The 25,273-nt window shown below is 32.7% G+C and overlaps 1 protein-coding gene, 1 long non-coding RNA gene and 1 pseudogene across 2 annotated transcripts; 2 read left to right on the plus strand and 1 right to left on the minus strand.

Moving 5' to 3' along the window:
• The first annotated feature begins 364 nt into the window (after positions 1–364).
• Positions 365–3,246, plus strand: LOC132630172 (uncharacterized). Its single transcript, XR_009578516.1, has 2 exons — positions 365–536; positions 2,952–3,246. It is a non-coding gene; the product is annotated as an uncharacterized LOC132630172 (long non-coding RNA).
• A 16,411-nt stretch (positions 3,247–19,657) lies between these two features.
• On the plus strand, positions 19,658–20,930 carry LOC132630244 (probable xyloglucan endotransglucosylase/hydrolase protein 10; annotated as a pseudogene).
• Positions 20,931–22,961: 2,031 nt separating this feature from the next.
• On the minus strand, positions 22,962–25,069 carry LOC132633710 (exocyst complex component EXO70H1-like). The gene has a single exon (XM_060350213.1). The coding sequence runs from the start codon at positions 24,968–24,970 to the stop codon at positions 23,078–23,080; it is 1,893 nt and encodes a 630-aa protein (XP_060206196.1). The 5' UTR covers positions 24,971–25,069; the 3' UTR covers positions 22,962–23,077.
• Between the last annotated feature and the right edge of the window lie 204 nt (positions 25,070–25,273).

Here is a 25,273-nt window from a genome sequence, read left to right on the forward strand (position 1 = left end):
CAGCCCAAACGGACCAGCCCAATTTAATTTCTACCCGACCCGGACCAATCCCAATTTTTCCCTAAAAAACCTAAAACCCTCAGCCGCCCCTCATTTTTTATTTTCTCCTTTCTCTTTCCCTTTCTCCTTCTTCTCCCTCTCTAACCCTAGCCGCCTCTCCCTTTTCCTTCATTCCCGCTCCTCCTCTTCCTTTTCCCTGCCATCTCCACTCATGCTCCTCACATTCTTTTGCCTCCCCCACTCTCCTGTCGCCTTGTTCCCCACTCCCTCTCTTTCATACGCTCCTCTCTCTCTTCTCTTGAACCAAACGAAACCTTATAAATCTGTGGCGAATTGAGGCTCTTAAAGAGGGAGATCGGGGGGAAAATGAAAAATCTCCCTACAAAAAAAAAACGTAAAGCTTGCACCTTGAAGAACAAGAACAACCGACAATTACTCTATTTTTTAGTTCTTCGTTTTAATTACTTTAATCGGGTTCGTTCGAGTTCGAGCATAGATTCACGACCACCGTACCATGTTCACTGTACCTACAACAGGTAAAATCCTTATCCCTATTTCCATTTTTTGTTGATTCGTTGCTGTTAAGACAAGTTCCTACGTAGTACAAAATGTATTGTTTGCAGTCTTTGTTGCTTTCTATTGATTAATACGATTCTGTGAATATGAATACACATGCTAAGTATAAGATACATTTGTTGAAGTTTATTTCCTTTTTCGAATTTGAAGTGTTTGGCTGAAGCTGGAATTTAAAGTTTAGTCTTTTGAATTTTTATCCGAAACGATGTCGATGAGCATGAGTAGTTCCTTGGTTAGATTAGTTTGTTGGTTGGTTTATCTTATATTGGTATGCATAAATATAGGATGAATAGTTCGCCTTTCATGTTTTCTACATCGATTTTGTTTCCCGGGTCTTCAGTTTGTTGAAGTAGTACATAGGCATACTGATGGTTTGCATTTACTCAAAATTTGTATCTCGTTTCTGTTGAGTAGGCTGTTGTTTCATTACTTTGCTTGACTTCCACTGCATTTTTCACCGTCTCTCAGATTTATGGCTTAGTTTTAGGCAGTTTTTAACTAGTTTTATCTCTGTTTGGATTTCTTCCTTGGTGCTCATGTTAAGCCATGTGATCACATCTTAGAGCAATGTTCAGATTAACACTAATAGACAGAGGTCTTTGTTTCTAGTTGATATGTGTCGTTAAGAGGTTTGATATACTTTTCTGCTAACTGGATGGACACGAGGAAGTCGTCTCGTGTTTTTAATAGTTAGAAGGAAAGCATGCTAAGGCTAAACAACCTTTACTGTCCTGTATGATCACTGAGAAGGTAATTGAACTGAAGTAATCTTCTAAGCAATAAAGAATAGTTCAAGAAACCTAGGAGAGGGCTTACGGGTGAAACACTTATCATGTTCTTAATTTCTATGCTCTTACTCTCTGTTAAGTTGTGACTTCAGTTTGAGAATGATGATGCAACTGTGATTTTTATTTACTGTTTTCTGCATTAGTTCAGTGTCGGTGGAACCATTTGTGCGTTAGGTGATGTTCCTGTTTGAAACTTCATGGTTTCAAAGAGTTTACAGTTTAGTTATATCTCCCCTTTTGCTTTGCCTACAGTTGTTGTTATTATCCCTCTTTGCCCTTCAAAGGAGTATGTGTTTGATTGGTTATTACTGTTTGGTGTCATTAAAGTCTTTTGATATGAATTTCATATGTATGCACTTGTGCATTCCCTCCTGCTCATACCCACATTTTTTTAAATTGTCTTTGAACTCATCTGTTCTGTATAGTGATTTCTACATGATTTGTCTTGGCTATTTCACTTCTGTTGAATGTGCTAGTTGACCATGATGCAGCCCTATCGTCCTACTCAGTTTGTTGTTTGGTTTGTGTTTTATTTAGAGCTGATTATTCATTTTATGGTTCTTTGGTTTGTCCTTAAATGAGATTAGCCATTTATGGCCTGGACTTTTAGCTGAGATTAAGAGGAAAACAGAGGGTTTAAAGGGTTTATTTGAGTCAGTGTTTAGAACTAAAAGACTGCTGCATTGTTGCTAAATTTAAACTATTGTGTTAGGGCGTGAACCAATTATTTCTGCCTTTAAAATCAGTTATTTGTTGCTGGAAATCTAGGGCAGAACATTGTTATTTGCTGCTTTTTAAACTACATAGTGTTGCCATAGAATTGTTTCCTCTGTTAGTTGTTGTTCTTTCCTTCTTTATGAATCTAAGGAACCACTGATGAGTTGATTTTGTATTACCCACTGTAAATGGAACTGACTTATAAGTTCCAAACTGTTGCGGTTTCCTTGTGTTCTTTCTGAACATAAACTAAATCGCAGCATTCGGAACAGTATGGTGGTGACCTCTTAGTTTTCCTCATTTCTAATCTTTGTTGTCATATTCTTTGGACTGAAGCTGCTGTTTGCATTTTGTTATCTTTACTGCTGCATTTTGAGGATCAGTCATAGCATGTTCAAGCTGTGCAGTCGCCACTTTGATCAGATCCGTCGCGTTATTGCATATTCAATTTTGTGATTCTTATATTGCCAAGTATACCATATTGATTATGTGTATATATATGTATGACCGGTATACTATACACGTTTAGCCTTGTTTATCAATTGCATACTAGTCCTGTTCTGTCGAAAAATGCCGATTGAAGTAGTTAAGTTTGATTACTAAATTTTTAGACTAATGATTGATATACACTCTTATCTTGGGAATTTGGCTTGGTGAGAAATATATGGTTCAGCTGTTGTTTAACGGCAGCAGCCCTTTTGTTTGGTATGAATTGGCTTTAAGTTGGAGCTTTAGCCTATTTATAAGCTGATGTTTCATAGTATCGTCAAGATTCATTTCTTTCGTACGCGTTCTAGTGAAATATGTTGAGTTATCATATGATAATTTTATGCTAATCTTTATCTTTCTTTTTACATGTACACCTCGGAGCGCAATGGAGTCTTCATAAAGACTCATTATCCGAACAGTCTCATTTTGAGACTATACGGCATTTGAACTTTGCACGTGTCTTGCTATTCGGCTCTCATTCCCTCGACCTTCATCCGACCAGAGAACAAAGAGAGTGGTTAGCCAAACGGCAGACCATTGAAAACTTTACTCTTATGGTAGTCAAATGTAGCTTTAGTCATCTCATTTTTATTTTTTGATGCTTGTTATGTGTCTGGTGTGACTGACATTTTATCTAGCTGAGTGATTGTGATAATTATTTAACTGCTTATTCTAACCGAGCCTATTTATATTAGGATGTCTCAATTAGCGAATTTAGATCTTAAATTAAACGGAGTTTAATTGTCCTCATAAGTTTGCCATCTGTTAGTTAGAAAGACAGATATGCTTCCAGAGCATCACAAATTTTGCACTAGCGATTAGCTTAATCTAAGGAATAAAAGAGCAAACTAATTTAACAGATAACTCTTTCACTTTAGTTTCTTTCCAAACACTTGAAATATATGTTTGTTTAAAACAACATTCGTACAATACACATTAAACTAATAGTCTTTCTATGAAACTTTTAAAAATTATTTAATATTAATTTTACAATAGCTTTTTTTTCTGATTTTATGAGTCGGCATAACTCATTTTTTCTTCAAATACATGTAAACATTACATATCCTGCATCTTTTAGTTTATTTTTAACTAAACTCTTTTATGCGACTACTATTTTCTATAAGTTTCATTTTAAATAACTTTAACAATACTTACAAGATATTTTCTTAAATATTTAAATATTACATCTACCCTTAGCCTAACTAATCATAAGTCCGGCCGGTTAACCATTGTTAATGGGTCTTAAAGGATGCCTAATATCTTCCCTTTAGACTAATTGAACCCTTACCTAGAATCTTAAGTTTCGCAGACCTTAAACACAGTTAACTTTAAACCTAATAACTTTAATAAACTTTAGGTGTCCTAATTCACCATAAATAATTAGGTGGCGACTCCTTAACAACAAACACAAAAAATAGGAATCTCCAATACTTCATACTTCTAATTTTAACCTCCGGGCAAAAATGGGGTGTGACAAATGTTTGCAACAGCCCACATCCAATAAACATTACAAGAAAATCAGTTCTTAAAGTAAAATATATAGATAATGTGAAGAAAATTTAAATCCTAAAACAATTGTAAAAACACTTACTTCGGACACATTACAATGCAAAAAACGACGCCCCGGATTATCTAGGGTCGTTGATGTTCTTAGCTTATAATAATGACCACATTCACAAACATCGGGTTTTATAGCAAAGTTTGATGTTTCAGACCTTTGAGACATGATTTTTGTTTCGGGGAGGGGGGGGGGGGGGGGGGGGGCTCTAAAGTATGTTGAAAGAGTAAAATGAAGAAGGTGAAGAAGAGTAACTTGGAGAAATGAAGCTGGTAGGGTTTTTATTAAACACCTATTGCGCACTAATTTAGTGCGCAGAGGGTAATTTGGTTACTTCTTTTTTACTAGGTTATTTTGATACCCGAACCCATTTTTTGGGTCATTTAAATTGCGGTCTCAGTATTTCGTAGGCATAAGGTGGGGGAAGAGGCTCCCCTCTAGTGCCGCTTCCCTCAAGTTCCTCCGGTCCCCCTTTTGATGGATGACACGTGTTACTTAATTAAATTAATGACTAAGATTAATCTCTAATAATTTAATATATCACACGGAAGTAAACCCATTTCTCTTCTTCCCTGAGTGCGCCTTTCTTTTCCTTCTACACAGTGCTAATTAATACACAGTCCACTTTAATTTATGTTCTCTTTAACTCCGTCCATAATCATTAATCTATGTCCCATCTTCAACTACTGTATATGAATGTTAAATGCTAATATTAACACATAAAAAACATATAAAGGCTGAGCCGAGTTTATTTAGAACTAGTTATGAAGATTACACCAAAAGAAGCAATAGGCAAACTAATACTTCTTCTGTCCTAATTTATATGATATTTCTCGCTTTTCAAGAGTCAATTTGACTAAACTTTAAAGCTAAATTGAATTAGATTAACTCAACTTTTAAGATTAAAGTTTATATATTTGAAAACTACATGAAAAATATTACTAAGTTTAAATTTTTCTCAGTTCAATTTGGTAAAAAAATACATCTTAAAAATGTTGCAGTTTAATTATCGGGAAGCAAAAACATCATATAATTTGGGACAGTGGGGGCAATGATCTTCTTCCACTATTGGGCATAAAATTGCCAATTTTTTCCGAACGAAGTTCATTAGTTTTAAAGATTATACCAAAAGAAGCAAAAGGCCAGCAAATTAAATTAAGAACGATCCCTCGTTTAATTCTTTCAGTAATGGACATAATATTACCAGTTTTCCGTGGGAAAAGAAAGGTTAGTGGCTTTGGTTCTTTGTACTCTCTAGGAGGGTGTCTGGAGTCATATGGAACCGGCTCCCCTCCGGTGCCTCTTCCCTCAAGTTCCTCCGGTCCCCCTTTTGATTGGTGACACGTGTCACTTAATTAAATAAATGACTAAGATTCATTCTTCCACATATGACTCCAGACACCCTCCTAGAGAGTACAGAGAACCAAACCCACTAACCTTTCTTTTCCCACGGAAAACTGGTAAAACTGGAGAGGTTTATTTTTGGCTAGGAGTAAAACGACTCCCTCCGATCCGTTCCACTTTACTAGTTTGACACCATCAGTGCAATAAAAAAAATATTTTAAAAAAATTCGTGGTTTAAAATACATGATAATAGTTGTATAATTATAAGAATTCTGAAACATGTGGTCTTAACATGTCATATATAACAGTCATGTGCTTATAAAAGCTTTTGATTAAGAAATATAGAAATTCATCATTCCATTTTTTTTAAAACGGATTAACAAGAAAATAGTGTCAACCAAACAACAACAACATACTCAGTGTGATCCCAAAAGTGGGAGTGTCAAACAAAGTGATACGAAAATATTATAAGCGATCGTTATAATAAGAGTCAGTTTGGATTGGCTTAAAAAAAGTAGCTTTTAAGCACCAAGTTTGAAAAACACTTCTTAATTGCTTGAGTTGATTTTAAAAATAAGTAAGTACATGTTAGGGTAGAAGTGTTTGATAAGCATTTTTTTTTTGTTAAAATGACTGAAATGACCTTAAAGCTGTTAACACAAAAACTAAATTGATTATTGCAAAATTTTAATTTACATTTCAATTCAATTTAAATTCTAAAATTGGTTATAACTATTTTTTAACTAAACAAAAATTATTAACTAAAATAACGTATTATAATTACTTTATTTGTGATTTCAGTGTAATATATGAAAAGTTAAATGACTTCAGTGAAATGACCTCTTGGATTATTAATACCGAACGTGGAGGTTAATTACTTGCTCATTGTTTATTCCAGTTAAATGATAAAAAAACAAAATGAAGAATGTTTCGGTACTAATCAACGGAGAAGACGAAAGGAGGGTAGGGTAAGAGTTTTGGGACTATTAGCGGATATTATGAAAAATATAAGGAATAAAAAAGTAATATACTTCGTCAAAGTAGTGGCTTTTAAGCTAAAAAGCAGTGGTGTTTGGATTTGACTTATTTTAAGTGCTTTCTTTCTAGTTTTTGGGGTTCCCAACTTTTTGCTTTTGATTTATTTTAAGCAATTTTTAACTTATTTTAAGCAATTTTCTATTTTGTTAAACACTCCAAAAATTAAAAAAGATTTATAAGCAGGTTTGATCAGCTTATAAGCCAATCCGAACAGCATCTAAGAATTGCCTCTCCAACAATACGAAAAAATGTATATATCCTCTGTGGCTTCTGTTCTTTATAATGGCTGTAGGAATATGAAAACTGAATAGGTTGACATGTATATCGACCTAATATAAACGTATGCTATATATCTTCACCATATGCTATTACTATAGTCTATATAAGTTATAATCAATCATGTTATAATCAATCATGACTTATTAAAACTCATTGTCACCTTTTTTTTTTTTCCACCAACCATGGTGTGAATAAGTATTAGACTAGATCAGCATGCATCCTGTAAATAAATGTAAGGTTTGAAATGTTGAGTTTGATATCATGCATGAAAGAAATTAAATCGGACTTCTCATACAATCATCCAGTAACGGAGCTAAGATTTCACATTAGGTTTTTATTTACTTTTTATATTTTATATTTTGTTTTTATTTTTAATTATACAACAACATGAATGTTGAAAATATTGAAAGTCGTCTCCACATGTAGTACTTCAAATACTTTTTTTTTCTTCTGACAAAATTTTTCATTATCGCGAAATTGGTTGCTCTTGAATTGAACCCGCCTTAAACCTGTCATCAATCTTGTTCAACCATTGGTTGAATCATCGGCTCTGATACCACTTGTTGCGATCAAAATTAATCAGGCGTCATGCGGAAGCTATCAATTGCAAACTTTGAACAACGATAAATTGGATAACAAAAAGGATCATACTAAAAGAGGCATAATGTTCTAATACGGTTTGGTCAAGTGATCTACATCTGAAAAACTAATATAAAAGCATAAACTATTAAGGGACAAATCTCCTCCTAAACAAGACTCTCTAAGGACTACATTGTGAATGCTATACATTAGGGGGTTCAAAAATATCATACATGAAATTTGAACCAGTGACCTAAAACGATTTTTAAACTCCCGTTGCTACTTTACAAGAATTTTCCTCATGTCAAATATCAAGGAAATTCAACAGCTTAATACAATACAAAATTACTCATATATAATTTTTATTCTATTTAGACGATATAATTTTTCAACTAAAGGAATTCGATTAATTCACGTTCTCAAAGCTAGCTCCAACACTGCTTTCATCTGTCAGTGCCCACAAGGTCCACAGAAAAAAAGTATTGGGAAATTTGTGGCAAATGCCTCGTTCGAGCAGTGACACGTTCATTTATTTTGAGATTACGTGATATGAAAGACGAGTGTTTATATGAATGACATTAAATATAAGTTGACGAATGAAGCTATTATATTATTATGAGTCTGGATTGACCTAAAATGCATCTGCGGTCACAGGATCTTATTTGTGTCTTTACTTTGAGACAAAAAAACTTGTAAAAAGTCACGTTTTCAAGAAAAGGCCATATAAAAGTCCCATTTTGGAGAAAGTTCTTGTTTTTTTTTTTTCAAAAACTTTAACGAATATTCTCTAGTTCTGGAGTACGTACGTATCTTTCTCCATTTGCAATTACTTGTCAATTCAAGTTCACCATGAAATTTCTCCAACTGTCTCTTTAATGTTTTTCCTTTTCTGCATAACTTTTTACCTTTATGAATATGTTTTCCATTCCAATTTATGTGAATTAATTTGAGTCGACACGAAACTTAAAAAAGAAACAATTTTTTTTTTAAGTTTGTGATCTTAAATATGCTATAAAACTCGTGTGAAATTTTTTTGAACTTGTGATTTAAACATGTTATAGCATTAACTAGTGTGACTAAAAGAATTTCATTAGAGGTGAAATGAGAAGCGTAAAATAAATATATTCAAATATAGAAATGAGTAATTATTTTTTTAATAGGCTAATAAGGGAACATTGTAACATAAAATTGGAATGAAGGAAGTATACACCACTACCTACTGATAAAAAAACTCAAAATTTAATCCGTCAATATATGTTTTTTATGGTTTCACCAATCGAAACTAAAATTAGGGCAATCTTTAAACAGATGAATATAATACTAAAATTGGAATTACATTTTAACCTAGAAAAATAATACAATATTCATTTGCATGTATCAATTTTCAATCTTTTCCCAAATAATCTGATTGAAATTATCATTGATTTAGTTCCAATCAATAAGGTCAAGAACCTTTTCACAATTTTGCATAATACAGATAACAACTATACATTAACAAAGTAAACAAATACTCCCTCCATTTCAAATTATCAGTCAAATAAGAAAGGATATTTGACTACTTTACCCTTATTTATATTTAAGTTATAATCTCTCCATTAAACGTTTATTTTATTAATGTGTCATCTCCATTAACGATAAAATTCTACCACGGATAAAATGGGGAAAATATAATTAATTGTCTTGAATTTCGAAAACAACAAATACTCCCTCCGTCTTAATTATCTGTCTTTTTTTTTGTTTTTGTTTTACAAGCTCCTTAAAAAATATTTATTAGGAGGGATATTTGACTAACTTTATCCTTATTCATGTCTAAGTTGTAATCTCCCTCCATTAAATGTTTACTATATTTATCTGTCATCTATATTAATTACAGAACTCTACTATGGATAAAATGAGAAAAAATATAATTAATGACGTCTTGAACTTCTAAAACAACAAATAATTTTAGATAACTATTTTTAATAGCCACGACAGATAATTTGAGATTGAAAGAGTAGTTTGAGATAACTATTTCTAGTAACCATGACAGGTAATTTGAGACGGAAGGATTATAAATCAATTCAGATATGACAAATACTAGCCACGATTTTGGCAATTTGCACCTGTACTCCACAATAAATATGCATTTCTCGAATACTACTTCCGTCTCATATTAGTTGTCCACATTACTAAATCTATCTGTCTCAAAATACTTGTCTATTTACAAAATCAAGATAGAATTAATTAAAATTTTCCTATTTTGACCTTAAGATTAATTATTTTTTAAAGTAACCAATATTGATTAGAATGCAATTTATTGGAGAGAGATAAAATATATACTTTTATTTATGATTTCTTAAAGAGCGTGTAAAAGGAAAAGTGGACAACTAATATGGGACGGAGGGATTAATGAATTAGAAAAAATGGGTTCTTTTCAGCTGATTCAATATTTCATTTTGATCGATCAACTTGTGATAACACCTTGAAAGTGTAACACATCGATTAAAGAGTACTCCTACTTTAAAGTCAGTCAACTAATAAACGTACTCAATGAATTTGAATTAATTGCCACACAACTTGGACAAATTTAAGAAATTCAGTAACTACTAGCTAGGTCTCTGTTTTAAGCCAAAAGGCAGCTAGCTAACGTTAAGATTCAGTCTCCATAGTGTATAGACGACTCTGTAATAAGTAAATTCAATACTGGAATTTTGCTTTGGATAATATGTACTCATTCAATTTACATGGCATTATTTAATTCATTATAAAATCCAATATTAAAACAAAGACTTTAAATTTTATGGTCTAAAACAAGTTAGAAATATTTGTGTCTCATCAAGGGTAATATAAAAATAAAAATTAAGGTTATATTTTTTCTAAGTATAAAAATATGACATTCATATAACTCATTTTGTCCTATTTATGCGGCACACTTTTCTTTTTAGTTTATTCCAAAAGGAATGATATATTTTCATATTTAGAAATAATTTAACTTGAAATTCTTTTTTACTCTTAATGAAATTATTTATATGTAAGAATATTAACATACTAAACCAAGATCAAACATGATATTAGGACACAAAAATAATGTAGATTAGCCAGAATGATTGTGTACCTGCCTAAGCCATGTCGCCCATTGATTGTCATCTCCCCCATCCACAATATGGCGACATCAATGAGATAGCTACCACATACAATAAATATTATGAAATAATCTTGATAGCGTGTTTATGTAAAGATTAGAGACGAGACCTAAATGCAATTAATGAAGTGATCTGATGGTCCCTCACATTATGGGCATCATCGAGTTAGCCCTACACGTATTACCCCCACACTAGACGAACCAAACACATAAAATGCATGATGAAATAACAAATTATCACACTTATAATTGAGTTCACATTTATGAACTATCATGAAATCCAGGTGTTTAAGATATATATCAAGTTTTTAATAATGTAAGCCCCTTGTTGTTACATTTTAGTCATACAAATGTTTGCAACAATTTCACGGGATACCTTATGTGTTTAACGTATACTCATCTTTTAAAACTTTTTTATACGTGTATTTACTTCGGAACACAGTGTCTGAAGTTACATATGACTGAATTCAAGCAAAAATAACTTAGTTTCAAACATATGAAATTTCATACACCACATGTCAAAATCTATGCCCAAGTGGATAGACTTGAAAATTTCTATGCGTACTACGAATATAACTTAAATGATGATCTCAAAATCGAATATCAATACACTTCGGCCCAAATGCTTAAAGGATACTTTAGAGAGAAAAATCATCCTCAATTTATTCCCATCCATTAATTTTCCCTATACGCATGTACAAATTTAAGAATTAGTATTTGATCACTCGATTCGTTGAGAATATTCTTATTTCGATCACATTTTTGTTAAATTATGAACAAATGATCATCACAGTTTTATGAAATGTGTCTTTGGGATTTGAAGTATTTTTCCCGCCCCACAATAAGTGTCATTTTAGTTTTAAACAAAATTGTTCATAATAAGTGTCATCTTAAGAAATCAAGACATAAATTAGCTAGTTTTTTCCAACTCTATCCTTAGATAAAAATTGACAAGTGAAAGTAACATGTAAATGGTGACTGGAAAAGTCACATAGTAACTTGGTATTGTTGGATTCTCAATGTCAAAAGAATTACTACTCGTGCATGCTCTTGTCACGACCCAAATCTAACAATTAGGTCGTGACAGGGCACCTGATGAGCTTCTACTCATTAGGCGAACCCTCTAAGCTAAGCTTACGGATAATTAAAAGATAAGGAAGAATTATACTCAAAGTCTCATAATATAAAGATAAGTGCGGAAACAAAATACAAATATTAAGTCTGCCCATAAACCCCATAAAATGTCTAAGTCATGGCATGGAACTACTAGTCTCAATACAAAAATACGAGACACAGCTCGAAATACTACTAAGTCAACTAAAGAAGAATAGGCCACCATGATCTAATGGTAGCTCACCTCCACTGAACTGGACTGAAGAAAGCTGGAATAATCAGGTATCGGCTACCTGGTCATCGTTAACCACACCTGCACACATACAAACATCAACAAGCGTGAGTAAGACCCAATAAGATCATCAACACACCACTCAGCTTACCATTGGGGCAAGTCTTAAAAATCCCTGATAATGCATAATAGCAATTAAACAGTACAAGTATATTAAATATATATAAATACTGAAGTTGAAGCTGAAATCATGAAGCATAAACAAGCAACACATGAAATACATTGAATCTGAATCTATGCTTATGGGACACGGTACGTATTTGCTCATGTCTTAACCCGTATTCCGAAGTGAGGATTATTTACCCATAATCTTACCCGGGTCACTTATAATTCTGGCATCTACCTCCAACGGAATTCAATGGGGCCTGTCGGAGTATGCCCCACTGAAGATATGATAAAGTGGAACAAATATCCAATCAATACCATTTCATAACTTTACATATATAACAAGTAATCTATTTAAGCGAAATTACGCTAAAGAACTCATACAGTCATTACTTTAGACACTTGAAAATTATCCAATTTAGATCATACTTGCCCACTCACACGAACTAAATGATTTAAATGCATACATACAACGCAAACCATATGCTTTTTATGAAAAACAAGTAAACTGGGGCTCGTTTAGTTGGGGAACAAGTTATCCTGAGATTGTTATTCCGCCCTCTATATGGGATAAAATAACACTCTAATACTGGCGGGATTAGTTACCCCGTGGTTTTATCCCAACTAAACGTGGGATAAGATAGTACAAAATTTTTATCCAGGACTATTTTTGCTTATCCATCATATAGGGTCGTTTGGTAGGAGGATAAGTTATCCCATGTAAAAGAGATTGAGTGGGATAAAATGGGATTACTAATCCCACCCTTTATGTGGGATTACTAATCCCACCCTTTATCCCATGTATATGGGATTGGATAGGATATCAAAGAAGTTATCCCACCAACCAAACATAGGATTAATTCCAATCCCATTGGATTAATAATCCAGCCCATCCTATCCCTCCTACCAAACGACCCCTAACCCTATGTTTGGATGGTGGTTTCCCGTGGTTCATTAATGTATGATTTTCTAGGAAACCATGTTTGTTTCCATTGTTCTTAAAATTATGTGGTATGGTGTTGTAAACCCGTGGTTCATTCCATGGTTATATAACCATGAAAAGTCCCAATTTTTGAAACCACGAATTTGGTGGTTTTTCCGTGGTTACATATTTCATTTCTCCATTATACCCTCCACCCTCCACCATCCACCCCACCCCACCCTACCACTCACCCCCACCCCCATTCCTGCCTCACGCTACCACTCACCCCCACCCACCCCCACCCACCCCCGCCACTCACCCCAACCCCACCCTCGCCCTACCACCCACCCCCACCCCCAACTACCCCACTCCTCTGCCACCCACCCCCACCATCCCAACAACCACCCACTACCCCTCACCACCGCCCAACCCCACCCCACAACAACTCACCCCCACCCTCATCCCACACTACCCACTCCTCCACCACCCGTACCCACTACCCCTCACCACCACCCAACCCCACCCCGACAATCACTCACTCGCACCCTACTACCCACTACCCCCACTCTCATCTCACAATCACCCACCTCACACCACCCACCCCTCCCCCACCCACTACCTACTTATTTTTTAAAGTTCCTATTTTATTCTTTACCCGAGTTTTATTATTATATATAAATTATTTCTAATTAAGAGTTAAGGGTATTTTAGTAAACTTACAAGTTATTATACAGTACCATACAGTCAAACCAAACAATACAAATGTTATTAAACCACAACAAACAATACATTCTATCCAAACATTGTATTCATTAATACAGTACAATACAATACAACACCATATTGTTCTATACCATACTGTACATTAATGAACCACGGGAAACAACCATCCAAACAGAGGGTAAGAGTTTAAGCCCCACTTGTCTTATAACCGGAACGCAACCTCACTTGAAGTGTCGAATTTCCTTCAAACAATCTCCAATAGCCTCAATCTATTCAAATACCATAAATAAATGGTCCGAATTAGTCTAGGGAAACTAATCCTATAACTTTAACTAATCCTTAACTTTAGGTTTAGAACTAAATCTCAACATTCTATCCCTCGATTTCATAATTCTTTTAAAAAGTGGAAATTGTATCACAATATCATTAATAAACAATTATATAATATATTTTTATATATATATATATATATATATATATATATATATATATATGTGTGTGTGTGTGTTCTAATCCCAGCATCCCAAAATAAATACTATTTATGGAGTACACAAAAAGAGAGGACGAAAGAAAGAAAAGAAACAAAATGAGCAAAGGAACAAAAATGAGCAACTATGAGGTTGCACGTGAATTGCAGAAAAAGAATGGCAATTTCACAATTTGAGACCAACTCTCTGCCAATCCCACAATTCTTCATAATAGACCAAATCTCTTGCAACATGGTTACTTAAATACTAAAGTCAACAACACACTATGTACCCGAATCTTCTTACTTTTGAAAAAGTTCACCGTTTTAGCAGTTACACAGCAATTGTCAATGCTCTCTGTCCGTCCCTTTTTCTCCCCTTAGGTTAGAAGTTAATAATTTTTTTCTTGTATCTTCCCTCTACCCTTTGGAAATATAATGTGGCCACCAATTAAAGTAGTGGGCCTGACCCACTTATTCACTATCATTACATATATTATGTATCATATAAATTATATACAAGTAAATATATGTGCATGTATATTATATGAATATATTTCATAATTATCCGCTTCGATACAAGAGCTACTAAAATTAAATAAACTATGAATAAGAGAGTAATTCTAGACGCTTAGAAAAAAAATATCGGGCTGTTACAAGTCTAATCAAGAGAAAAAAGTAATTTATTTTTATTATATAGGGATAATTTAATAAACTTTACATTAAATTATTGATTTCTTAATATGCGTGTTTTTAGCTAAAGTGACACTTATTATCGGCCGGAAGGAGTAATTTTAAGAAGTACTCATTATATTTATCTTAAAATAGTTATTTGTAATCCAGTTATCCTTAACATAGATTCGCGTGTAATAGAGGTTTTACATATAAAAAACCTACTACGGAAAGTTTTATAGCTTTCTTTATTATAGAATTTTTTTAAAAGCTTCGAAATCTTTAATTATAAATTAAAAGACTTTTATTAATCTATCACATGTGGTGCTTCCCCTATCAATATATTATCAGAGTAGTACTCGCATATAGACAAAAACATCTATCCATATAAGTCGTAGCCAGACTTTAGGAGCACGATTTTTTTCTTTAACTACGTACAACTTGCAAATTACGGCTGATTAAGACTCCATATCTATATTACTATTTTTTCTTTCTTATTGTTATATTTTTAGTACGAGAAATGCATATGGGGTGGAAGAGATTTTGCGACAACTATAATTTCTGGGAGGAGAGAAGTGGGAGAGTAAACTAGAGCGAAAATATCTTACTTGGATCAAATAAATCGATGATTTAGTTTTAATTTTGATACATTTGAAAAGTAGTAAAGCAAAGGTGATTCACTTCCTCTTAAAAACACAAACATGGATTAGCCTTTGTGAGGATTTATGGACTTGTACGTATATATATGTATTAATAATAATATGTTTATTGGTTGCTAAAAACTAAAAGTGATCATCTAAAGTTTAAAAGTTAATTGGGCCTAAGACACCTCGTAAAGTATATATGAGCTTTAATGTATAGATGTCCTGATGTAATATTTAATTTAATAATGGATCAAATTAAAATTACGTAAACTAGCAATTATAAATAAGATTATTGTCTCATGTTAGAAAATGTGAGAGCTGCTTAATTACGTCCTGTAAGACGAAGGATTTCATCATTTCGCATGAAATTTCGGTACTCTTCCTCATCTTACTTTATTGTTCTACGTGCTTTGACATTACTCATAAAGTAATGTCCCAACAATTTTTAACAGAGAGCACTTTACTCATAAGGTAAATTTTTTTAACGCAAATTCAAAATAATCGAGGCCCTACATACAATGAATACTTGACACTCGTGGGAAGCCTTAAGAAAAAAAAAAAAAAAAAAAAAAAAGGAAATAATCCAAGCCAGCTCGATCAAGATGCAAGCAAAGAGAAACCACTTCCTAACGAAAACGTCAAATAATGTTGCCTCTATATAATTAACACTAGTTACAAGACTCCGTGCTGTGCATGGACCCAAGCACACATAAAAATATTAAAATTGATAGCTAAATTTTTTATGAATGTCTAATTGATATATAAATTACCTTTATTTAGTTCATAATTATGTGTCTGCTCAACCTTTTAATTTTGGTTCAAAATAAGTATTCACTTACATAATTAAGAAGGAATTACTTTTATTTTTTTCAGATTTGTCCTTATTAAGCGCTAAGTGACCAGATTCCAATGTGCTAAGTTAATAGTAATATGTAAATTATAATTCTGGATAGTTTAGTCAAAATAAATATTTTTTCTAGGAGTTAGTATTTCCTTAAGCAGTGTGCTAATATCCAAGTGGATACTTATTTTGAGCCGGAGGAAGTATTACAGAAGTATAAATATTGAATGTGAAACAGACTTTTACTCTATTAATATTTCCAACTACAAATTTTAAAAAAATTAAAATTTCATTTAGGACTTATTGAGAAATTGATTGGCGAGATAGTAATCTATATTTTTTAAATATGATATTAATTTCATTGTTAGTATCTACAAATGGAAATATAAAATATAGAAAATAAAAGAATGTATAGTAGCCAGCCAAGTAAATCAACTGCGAGCTCAGCAAGCATTTTGAAAATAAAAATATAAAATATAAAAGAATGTTAGTAGCTAACCCAAGAACACTCCTATTTTTGTAAAACTTTTCCTAATGGGAAAAATGAAAAAAATAAGGCAGGCTGAGGTGTGAAGACTATTCAAACAGCACCTCTTAAGAAGAAATTAAGTAGGCGTTTGGCCATAAAAATAAATAAAAAATCACTTTTTTTTAAATTTTAGAGTTGGAGTTAGAGTTGTTGTTTGGCCATAATTTTGAAATTATATTTTTTTGTTGAAACGTACTTGTTTTGATTGTGAAAAAAGTGATGTTTTTCAAATTCTAAATACAACTTCAAGTTATATCTAAAATTTTCATGGCCAAACACTGATTATTTTTTTTTAAAAAAAAACAATTTAAAAAAAAATGAATAATTCGTATGGCCAAACGAGTAGTAAAGACAAAGTTTTGTTGGACCCATGTGATCCTGTAGCCAAAAAGGCTCAAATTTAAACTAGTGTTCAGATAGCTCATTTATGTATTCATTGCGGGGCCTACAATGAAACTTCCATTGAACAAGCAAATAGCACGGGCAGGCATGTTGACGCCCTATTGTTGTTGTGTGCTATTCGCACTTCTTAAAGAGTATAAAATATAGTTTATTGAAATAAAATAAAATCATCGAAACATTTCGATAAAAGTAAAATTAAATTAGATGGAGTGAAGTAGTACCAATCAAACATAATGTTGAATACTGCATAATTAACGTCTTCTATAATCTTTCTCTACTAAATAAATGGGAAAATATATCATTTAGAAATCAAAAACTGTTTTAAAAAAATGGATTAGTATTTGACTTTCTAAGAAATTACTCTTTTTGGGTTGTGGACCCCAACTACGATGTCATGGAAAATGTAAGCACAAAATTCACATGAAATCGCTTACCTAATCTCTTTACCAACTTGCTTATCAGCCACAATTCTAGTTATAAATTTTCTTACATTTTCTTTGTGTTCTCTTTCTAATTTATTTAAAATTGACTTTTTGGCCTTTTTTTTTCCGTTAAAAGACTAACTTTTCTAAAATGGGACATTTCAAAGGCTTTTGGTTACGCCTTTTTCCATATTAAAGACCAGGGAAATAAAAAGTCTGTGGACCGTTGTTGCTTAGTAGGCGTTTGGACATGCGATTTCATCTCATGAGATGAAATCTCAAATCATTCAAAAAGACATGATTTGGGATTTGAAATCATGATTTCAAAAATATAAATGTATAAATGTAAAATTTGACCCCACACGTTTATATTTTGTAAAAAAAAGACTCATAAGTTAGTAGATATATTTACCAATCATGTTTACCAACCATTTGTATTAAATATTAATCTGCAAGTTGGTAAAATATATCTACTAATCATGTTTACCATGTGAGAGGATTATATTAAAGAGTAGTTACATTACTATTCATGTTAATTTCCTTTTTATTGAACTAAAGTTTGATCAATTGATGTTATATTTTTTAGAAAGGCCTTCTAGTAGCGTATTAATTTTATTATGACCTATGATTTACTCATTTGGTAAGATTGTATAAGAATTGGAAAATTTTTGATGGTTTTCACAACTTGTGGGGTTTTATGTTTAAAAAAAAAAACTGTAACTTAAGAAATCCAAATTGCATGTCCAAATATGATTTTATCTTATAATTTCACCTCGTGATTTCATTTATGAAATCATGTCCAAACGGCTCCTTAATATATACAGTATTTAATTGAGGTCAGACCTGACTCAGATATATGATGGCTTCTCTTAATCAAGCAGCTGATTTTTAGTTTTAAAACGTGTCTCTTTTATCATATCACGCCACTCTAAAATATATTCAAGATTATCTATGTCAATGAAAGCTGTTTTCTTACGTATATTTTCTAGAATCAGAAAAAAAAAAAGTAAGAGTACTACATTTTCATTTTGTGGAACTTATATATAACCATGGGTGACGTTGGACTCATGAAATAAGTAAGGGTTGACTTAGACATTTAGTTCAAGGTCAATTATGAAAAAATTATCATGCATAAATTGCGTATGCAATGAAAAATAATGCTGTAAATAGATACTTATTTTATTATGTAGAGACTGCCTATTTAAGATTATTTTTGTCTTTAAATAATTTTATTCACGTAATTGCTGAAGAAAAGTAATGGGGTTTGATTGAATCCCCTTTATCCCAAAACTATACTATGTAGTATGTACGTAGATTATATGTATTTTTTCTTACATATATATAAACAATTAAATCCCCTCATTATAAGGAAAACTTATAGATATAGCATTCACCATTGGGTGTGCAAAACCATATAAGATACTTAACAATGTGGACCGGAGGTATATGTATAATAAGCTATACTATTTATGTTAGTAAAGGTTGGAGTGGATTTAGTTTCCAATATTATTATGCATGATTTTGTACCAGAAATCAAATGTTATATAAGGCCGATGAAATCTTATACGAGAACCTAATTCTCTTATATTTCAAACCAAATGACCCTCGTGCACATGCACACAGGACGGTTCAATACACAAGCCACTAAAACAGTACTTTAGGCCTCTAAATATCTGAAGCTCATTTTTCAATAGTTACTACGGTAAAGTAGATTTTCTTTTCTTTAAAAATTATTGAATTAAGCTAGATAATAGTTCACAATAGTAGTCTCCTATGCTTAACAAACTATTAATATTCCAAAAAATAACCGTCCCAAGTTTAAAAAATGTCTAATATTTTTTAGTTTAACTATTAACTTTGCTGAAATAGGATCATCCTTCATCATTTGAGCTTGCACTATACCTCATGCACATGTTTAAGAACAATACATATGTTTACAAATATTTTTACTAATTGACATCAAGCGGCGCACGATGTGCGCACGTGTGGCACACGAGATGCACGTGTGACACACACATCAGCTAGTTTTATTGAATATATTCACCTAACCGCGTAAACACTTTTGTTGATGGCCGTGCAAGAAGTTTGATACTTGACTAGGAATCTAGTAATTAATTGAAATACAAAATTCTCTATCTCTAGTTTTTTTTTATATGAAAATAATGCTTGATAAATATGTTCTTTATGTTTTCGTATCAACTTGTTTAGGTTCAATGATTGATTCAAAGGATATGTATTTGTTTGGTCAATTCAACATGAAAATTAAGTTGATACCGGAAAATTTAGCAGGTACCGTTGGGGCATTTTATGTAAGAGGAAAAAGAGTTCTTGTTCTTCTTAATTTTTTTAAAAAACTTTAACATCTTTTAAAATTTTGATAATTGGGAACTACATATGCGGTTAACTTCAGGTCAACCAAGTCACGACGAGGTAGATTTTGAATTTCTAGGGAATGTGGTTGGGAAACCTATTACTCTTCAAACAAATGTTTATGCTGATGGATTGGACGATAGAGGAGAGAATCAACTTGTGGTTTGATTCGACCCAAAACTTCCATACTTATTCTATTATATGGAACTTTCACCAAATTGCGTAAGTCTTAAATTTTCTTGTTACAATTTTGCGTCCTTATTAGTAATAACACCAATATCACAATAAGATCATAATATTAACTTTATTCCTTTTTCTTAACATCACAGACAAACACAATATAAGTTACGTTTCAGACTCAAACTAGTTGAAATTGATTAAGTGAATGATCTGTGTACATTTCGCTCTATTCGGATTTATCTTCTTTCTAATATTATATAAAATCTATTATAAGGTGATAAATTATGATTTATGGGCAGGTTCATCGTTGACTATAAACCTATTACAACATACTGAAACCATGCAAATAAAGGAGCTAAATATCCTCATTGACAGCCAATAGAACTCCTTATCAGCATATGAAATGGAGAAACTTGGGGAACATATGGTGGAAAAATAAAAATTGATCGGTCACAAGCATCCTTTGTGGCCAGTGGCCACACGGGAATGCAAGATTTTCCGGTGCAGAAAGTGAAAGTAATTGGTGGAATAAGGGGTAAGTCTGTTCTTTGACATGGAGTCAAAAAAGGTGGTTTAAAGCTTTAAATAGGTTAGAAAATATCACTTGACATATGATTATTGCATAGATAATCAAGGGTTTCGAAATAATATGCCCATAGAGTACTCTCTTCCAAAGTATTGGATGCAGCTCCCCTCCAGTGGACTTTGTGTCCAGTTTGTCCAGTGGAGTTCTAATCTGATTACACATGTACACTACTAAATCTAAGGGTCATAATCTGCTTACCTAAAACACCTCCTAAACCATGGTTAAACTATGAATCTATGACTACAGTATGGCAAGATATAGAAACATCCGAAAATATTGATGTGGGGATTTGTATCCGGAAAAAGATTGTAAAATATTATTCTACCCTTAGTTTTTTTCCTTCAGTAATGTTAGTTTAACAATTGGATTGGATTAATTTTAAATTTTAAAATTAAAATTTATATATTCTTACTATACGAAACTATTATAAGTTGTAATTTTTCTCATATTAATACGATGAAAATATATAAAATTACTCGTTAAAGTTCATATAACTTGACTCTAAAACATAACGTAACAAGTATTTTTGAGACGGAAAGTATTTAAATTTTAAAATTAAAACACCTCCTAAACCATGGTTACACTAAGAATTCTGTATTTTATTCTTCTTCTTTTTTATTGGCAGCATATTTGAAGGCTAAAATCTTGCAGCCATCAGTTAGCTCTTTCCTTTTTCCCTGCGACCAATTCTCCTTTTTTTTTTCTTTTTATTATTTTCATGAGTTTTTTGTTCAATTAATTTTTCATCGTATTAATATGAGAAAAATTACAACTTATAATAGTTTCGTATAGTAAGAATATATAAATTTTAATTTTAAAATTTAAAATTAATCCAATCCAATTGTTAAACTAACATTACGGAAAGTATTTTAATTTTAAAATTTTATTGGCAGCATATTTGAAGGCTAAAATCTTGCAGCCATCAGTTAGCTCTTTCCTTTTTCCCTGCGACCAATTCTCCTTTTTTTTTTTTTCTTTTTATTATTTTCATGAGTTTTTTGTTCAATTATAGTCATTGTTCAAGTCAATTATCCAGAAAATTGATAAACTTTCACCTCCAAATCCCAAGCTCGTTCAAATTAAATACTTTCCGTCTCAAAAATACTTGTTACGTTATATTTTAGAGTCAAGTTATATGAACTTTAACAAGTAATTTTATATATTTTCATCGTATTAATATGAGAAAAATTACAACTTATAATAGTTTCATATAGTAAGAATATATAAATTTTAATTTTAAAATTTAAAATTAATCCAATCCAATTGTTAAACTAACATTACTGAAGGAAAAAAACTAAGGGTAGAATAATATTTTACAATCTTTTTCCGGATACAAATCCCCACATCAATATTTTCGGATGTTTCTATATCTTGCCATACTGTAGTCATAGATTCAAAGTTTAACCATGGTTTAGGAGGTGTTTTAGGTAAGCAGATTATGACCCTTAGATTTAGTAGTGTACATGTGTAATCAGATTAGAACTCCACTGGACAAACTGGACACAAAGTCCACTGGAGGGGAGCCACATACCAAAGTATTAAGGGTGTCAAATAGACGAGCTGAATTAAATTGATGGGGGAAATATATTTTATGGGTTAAATTGACGTCTTTAGTGACAATGAATGATAAGAAAACACTATTTTCTTTATCATTTTATGTACTCATATTTTTGTTCTTTGCATATTATATATTTTAAATCATAAAATTTTATGAATGTCCTTGGATCAAAGTATCTTTATCCAATGAAGCAAAGTGATGATTTTTACTTTTGATTAGGTATGTATATTTTTCTTTTGATTAAGCATGCATAAACTAGATTTGTTGAATTTAACTAAAAGATTTATTAAAATTTGATTTTAGATCACCAATTCTATTTAACAGCCGTGCATGCAAGATTCTATACATTGCAGTTCCATATATAATTGAATAATCTCTTCTTCTTTTTTTTTGTAAAAAGAAATCCCTTATAGTAACAAGTATAGTGATACCTGCACGTCTGCAATAATAATGAATTTTGTCGTTCCTGAAAACATGTTTTGTTTCTCTAAGCAAATATGCTATGGCAGTCCTACTATGCACATCACATTTTTCATATTGCCGTAGAGTTAAAGCTCATTACAAAACTCACTCAGTATCTCTCCATCTAAAACAATGACTGAACTTATGAATTTTCAAATAAATTAATGAAATATTCTTATCACCCATTTTAAACACACCAAAAAACTAATTTATAGACCTTTTAATATATTCATGCATTATACATAATTACATTGAGATAACAACAAAAGAAGAAAAAACTATATGTTTCTCTTCACCTCAATCATGATGGTGTTGTACGTGATGGAGACGACTGAACTGACGATGAACTTCCCGATTCAACCTGTCCAAAAAATAAATCGGACAAATAATGTCCTAAATCCTCTGGAGAAAATCTAATCACATGACTAGAATGTCTCTCTTTTACTATTACATCTCTATGTTTATGGTAAAACTCTCTGTACACGGGAAGTATTTTCCTCGCGATCGACACTTTTAAATCGTCGCGGAGCTTACTATTAGTTACAATGCACACAGATTGCTTCCGGTGAGCTTGCTCGAACGACAAATTAAATCTCTTGAAAATCTCCTTCACTTGTTGTGGAGCCATTGTAGCATTTGGTTCACGCGGGAGAGATTCAATGACGTGGCTCCATCCTAGCCGTTCATAATTCAACGTGAAACTTTTTATTTTTCCCTCTTGTTTTGATATCCAATTTTCACCTAGCAAGTACTTGAGATTCGACGAACGGACTTTTACGACGACGTAGTGGAGATTGTTGGCTAAGAAGAGATACGCGAGAGAAACGTCCTTGTAGTGCTTCGCTTTACCGTCGAGTTTGCAGAGAAGAGTGAGAATCAACCCAGCGAATTGGAGTGAGATCACCGGTGCCGGAGACTCATCAGAATCGGCGATACCGAAGTATGATTCCGGCAACGAACCTTTCGCCGGAGGTGGAGACTCCACGAGGATATCGGAGAGTACGTTGCTGTAATCAGCAAGTAGAGTGATGTAATTCATTGCTTCGACTGTGAGATGATGGATTCCACCTCCTGCAACGGTCGTCTTTGAGGATTCCTTTTGTAGAGTTGTTTTGAACTCAGTTAATACCGTCCTTATAGACTCGCCAAGCTTGATGAGTGATGTTAATGCTTGAGATCGTACAACAGATTCCGAATCGAAAGAAAATATAGCTTCAATCTCCTGCCAGTGTTCTGCGATGGAAGTGTACATATCGAGCAAACGGAACACTTTTTCAGGTGACTTTTTGCTGTTTTTCGCTACAATTTCCGGGAAACTAAACAGAATCATAGCTCCATCTTTTGATATTTCAGTAAAACACATCTCTCTGATTGAATCGTTCGATGCAAAGACGTGATCGCAGAGAATCCTCTCTCCATTAAAAAATGTTTTCATTGCTATATCAATTGCGTTAAGCCAGTCCTTGATCTTCATGTCCATAACTTGCCAATCCATTTTATGAACTTGTGAAGAACTCAATTTCTCAACCCCAAGTCTATAAATAGCTTCATCGATGATCGATTTACGTATAACTTTGTAAATCTTCAAGCACTCGTTAGTATAGCCAGAAGAGATCATGCATTCTGCTATCAATCTCAAATCAGCCATTATAAGACTAGAAAAATCCTCAACTTCAGAAATAGATTCACCGGCAATCACAACACGATCATCATCATCCTGATCAACGTCTAATTCAGACGTGCTCGAACGAGTACTTAATGAAGTACGAGAAGACACAGTGGATATAGATTCAGGATCCAGATGTGCTCTATTTATTGATAGAATCTGGTAAAACTCCTTTTCTAATCGCTTTATCGCGATTTGCATTAGTGATTGAGCATGAATAAGTTTATCCGATCGCGAATTCTCACTGGCGTGAAAGTGCATCGCTTTATGTAAATTATTCACACATTTGATGAAATCCTTGGCTTCTTTTCTGTTTTCGTATAAGAGAGAAGTCACTTTCGCGAACGTAGTGGTGTCAGCGTCCCACTTCGTGATGATCGGCTCCGCAATCTCAACCGTCCGATCGATCACCGCCTCCGAGAAACGTGATGGAGAAGAGAGTTGTGAAGTAGATGGAGTATTAGTATCACTTGTTGATGAACGTTTAGGTGAAAACCAACTAAGAGTTCTTATCCATTTTCTTGGCATATTTTTATTATTTGGTATCTGTATAGAACTTATCTGTTCCAAATGCAATTTATGAGTATTTGGTTTATGGATGAAAAAGGAAAAGTAGAGTGTTTATGATTCAAGCTTTGTGTTTTGGATTTTAATGTCAGTTAGAGGCAGGGGCGGAACCAGAATATTTGATAAGGGGGTTCAAGAAAATTAAAAAATAAACACGCGAAGAAATCAAAACAAACACAATTCTCTATTGAAAGTGCAAGTATATTACTACAACTGTACACGACGAGGTTTCATTCCTTGAAATGTTTTTATAATAACATTATT

Source organism: Lycium barbarum, chromosome 3, assembly GCF_019175385.1.
Source record: "Lycium barbarum isolate Lr01 chromosome 3, ASM1917538v2, whole genome shotgun sequence".
Taxonomy (NCBI): domain Eukaryota; kingdom Viridiplantae; phylum Streptophyta; class Magnoliopsida; order Solanales; family Solanaceae; genus Lycium; species Lycium barbarum.

Bases quoted from the DNA above. Each gene is read 5' to 3' on its own strand.
- LOC132633710 (XM_060350213.1), bottom strand. From the start codon at position 24,970: ATGCCAAGAAAATGGATAAGAACTCTTAGTTGGTTTTCACCTAAACGT.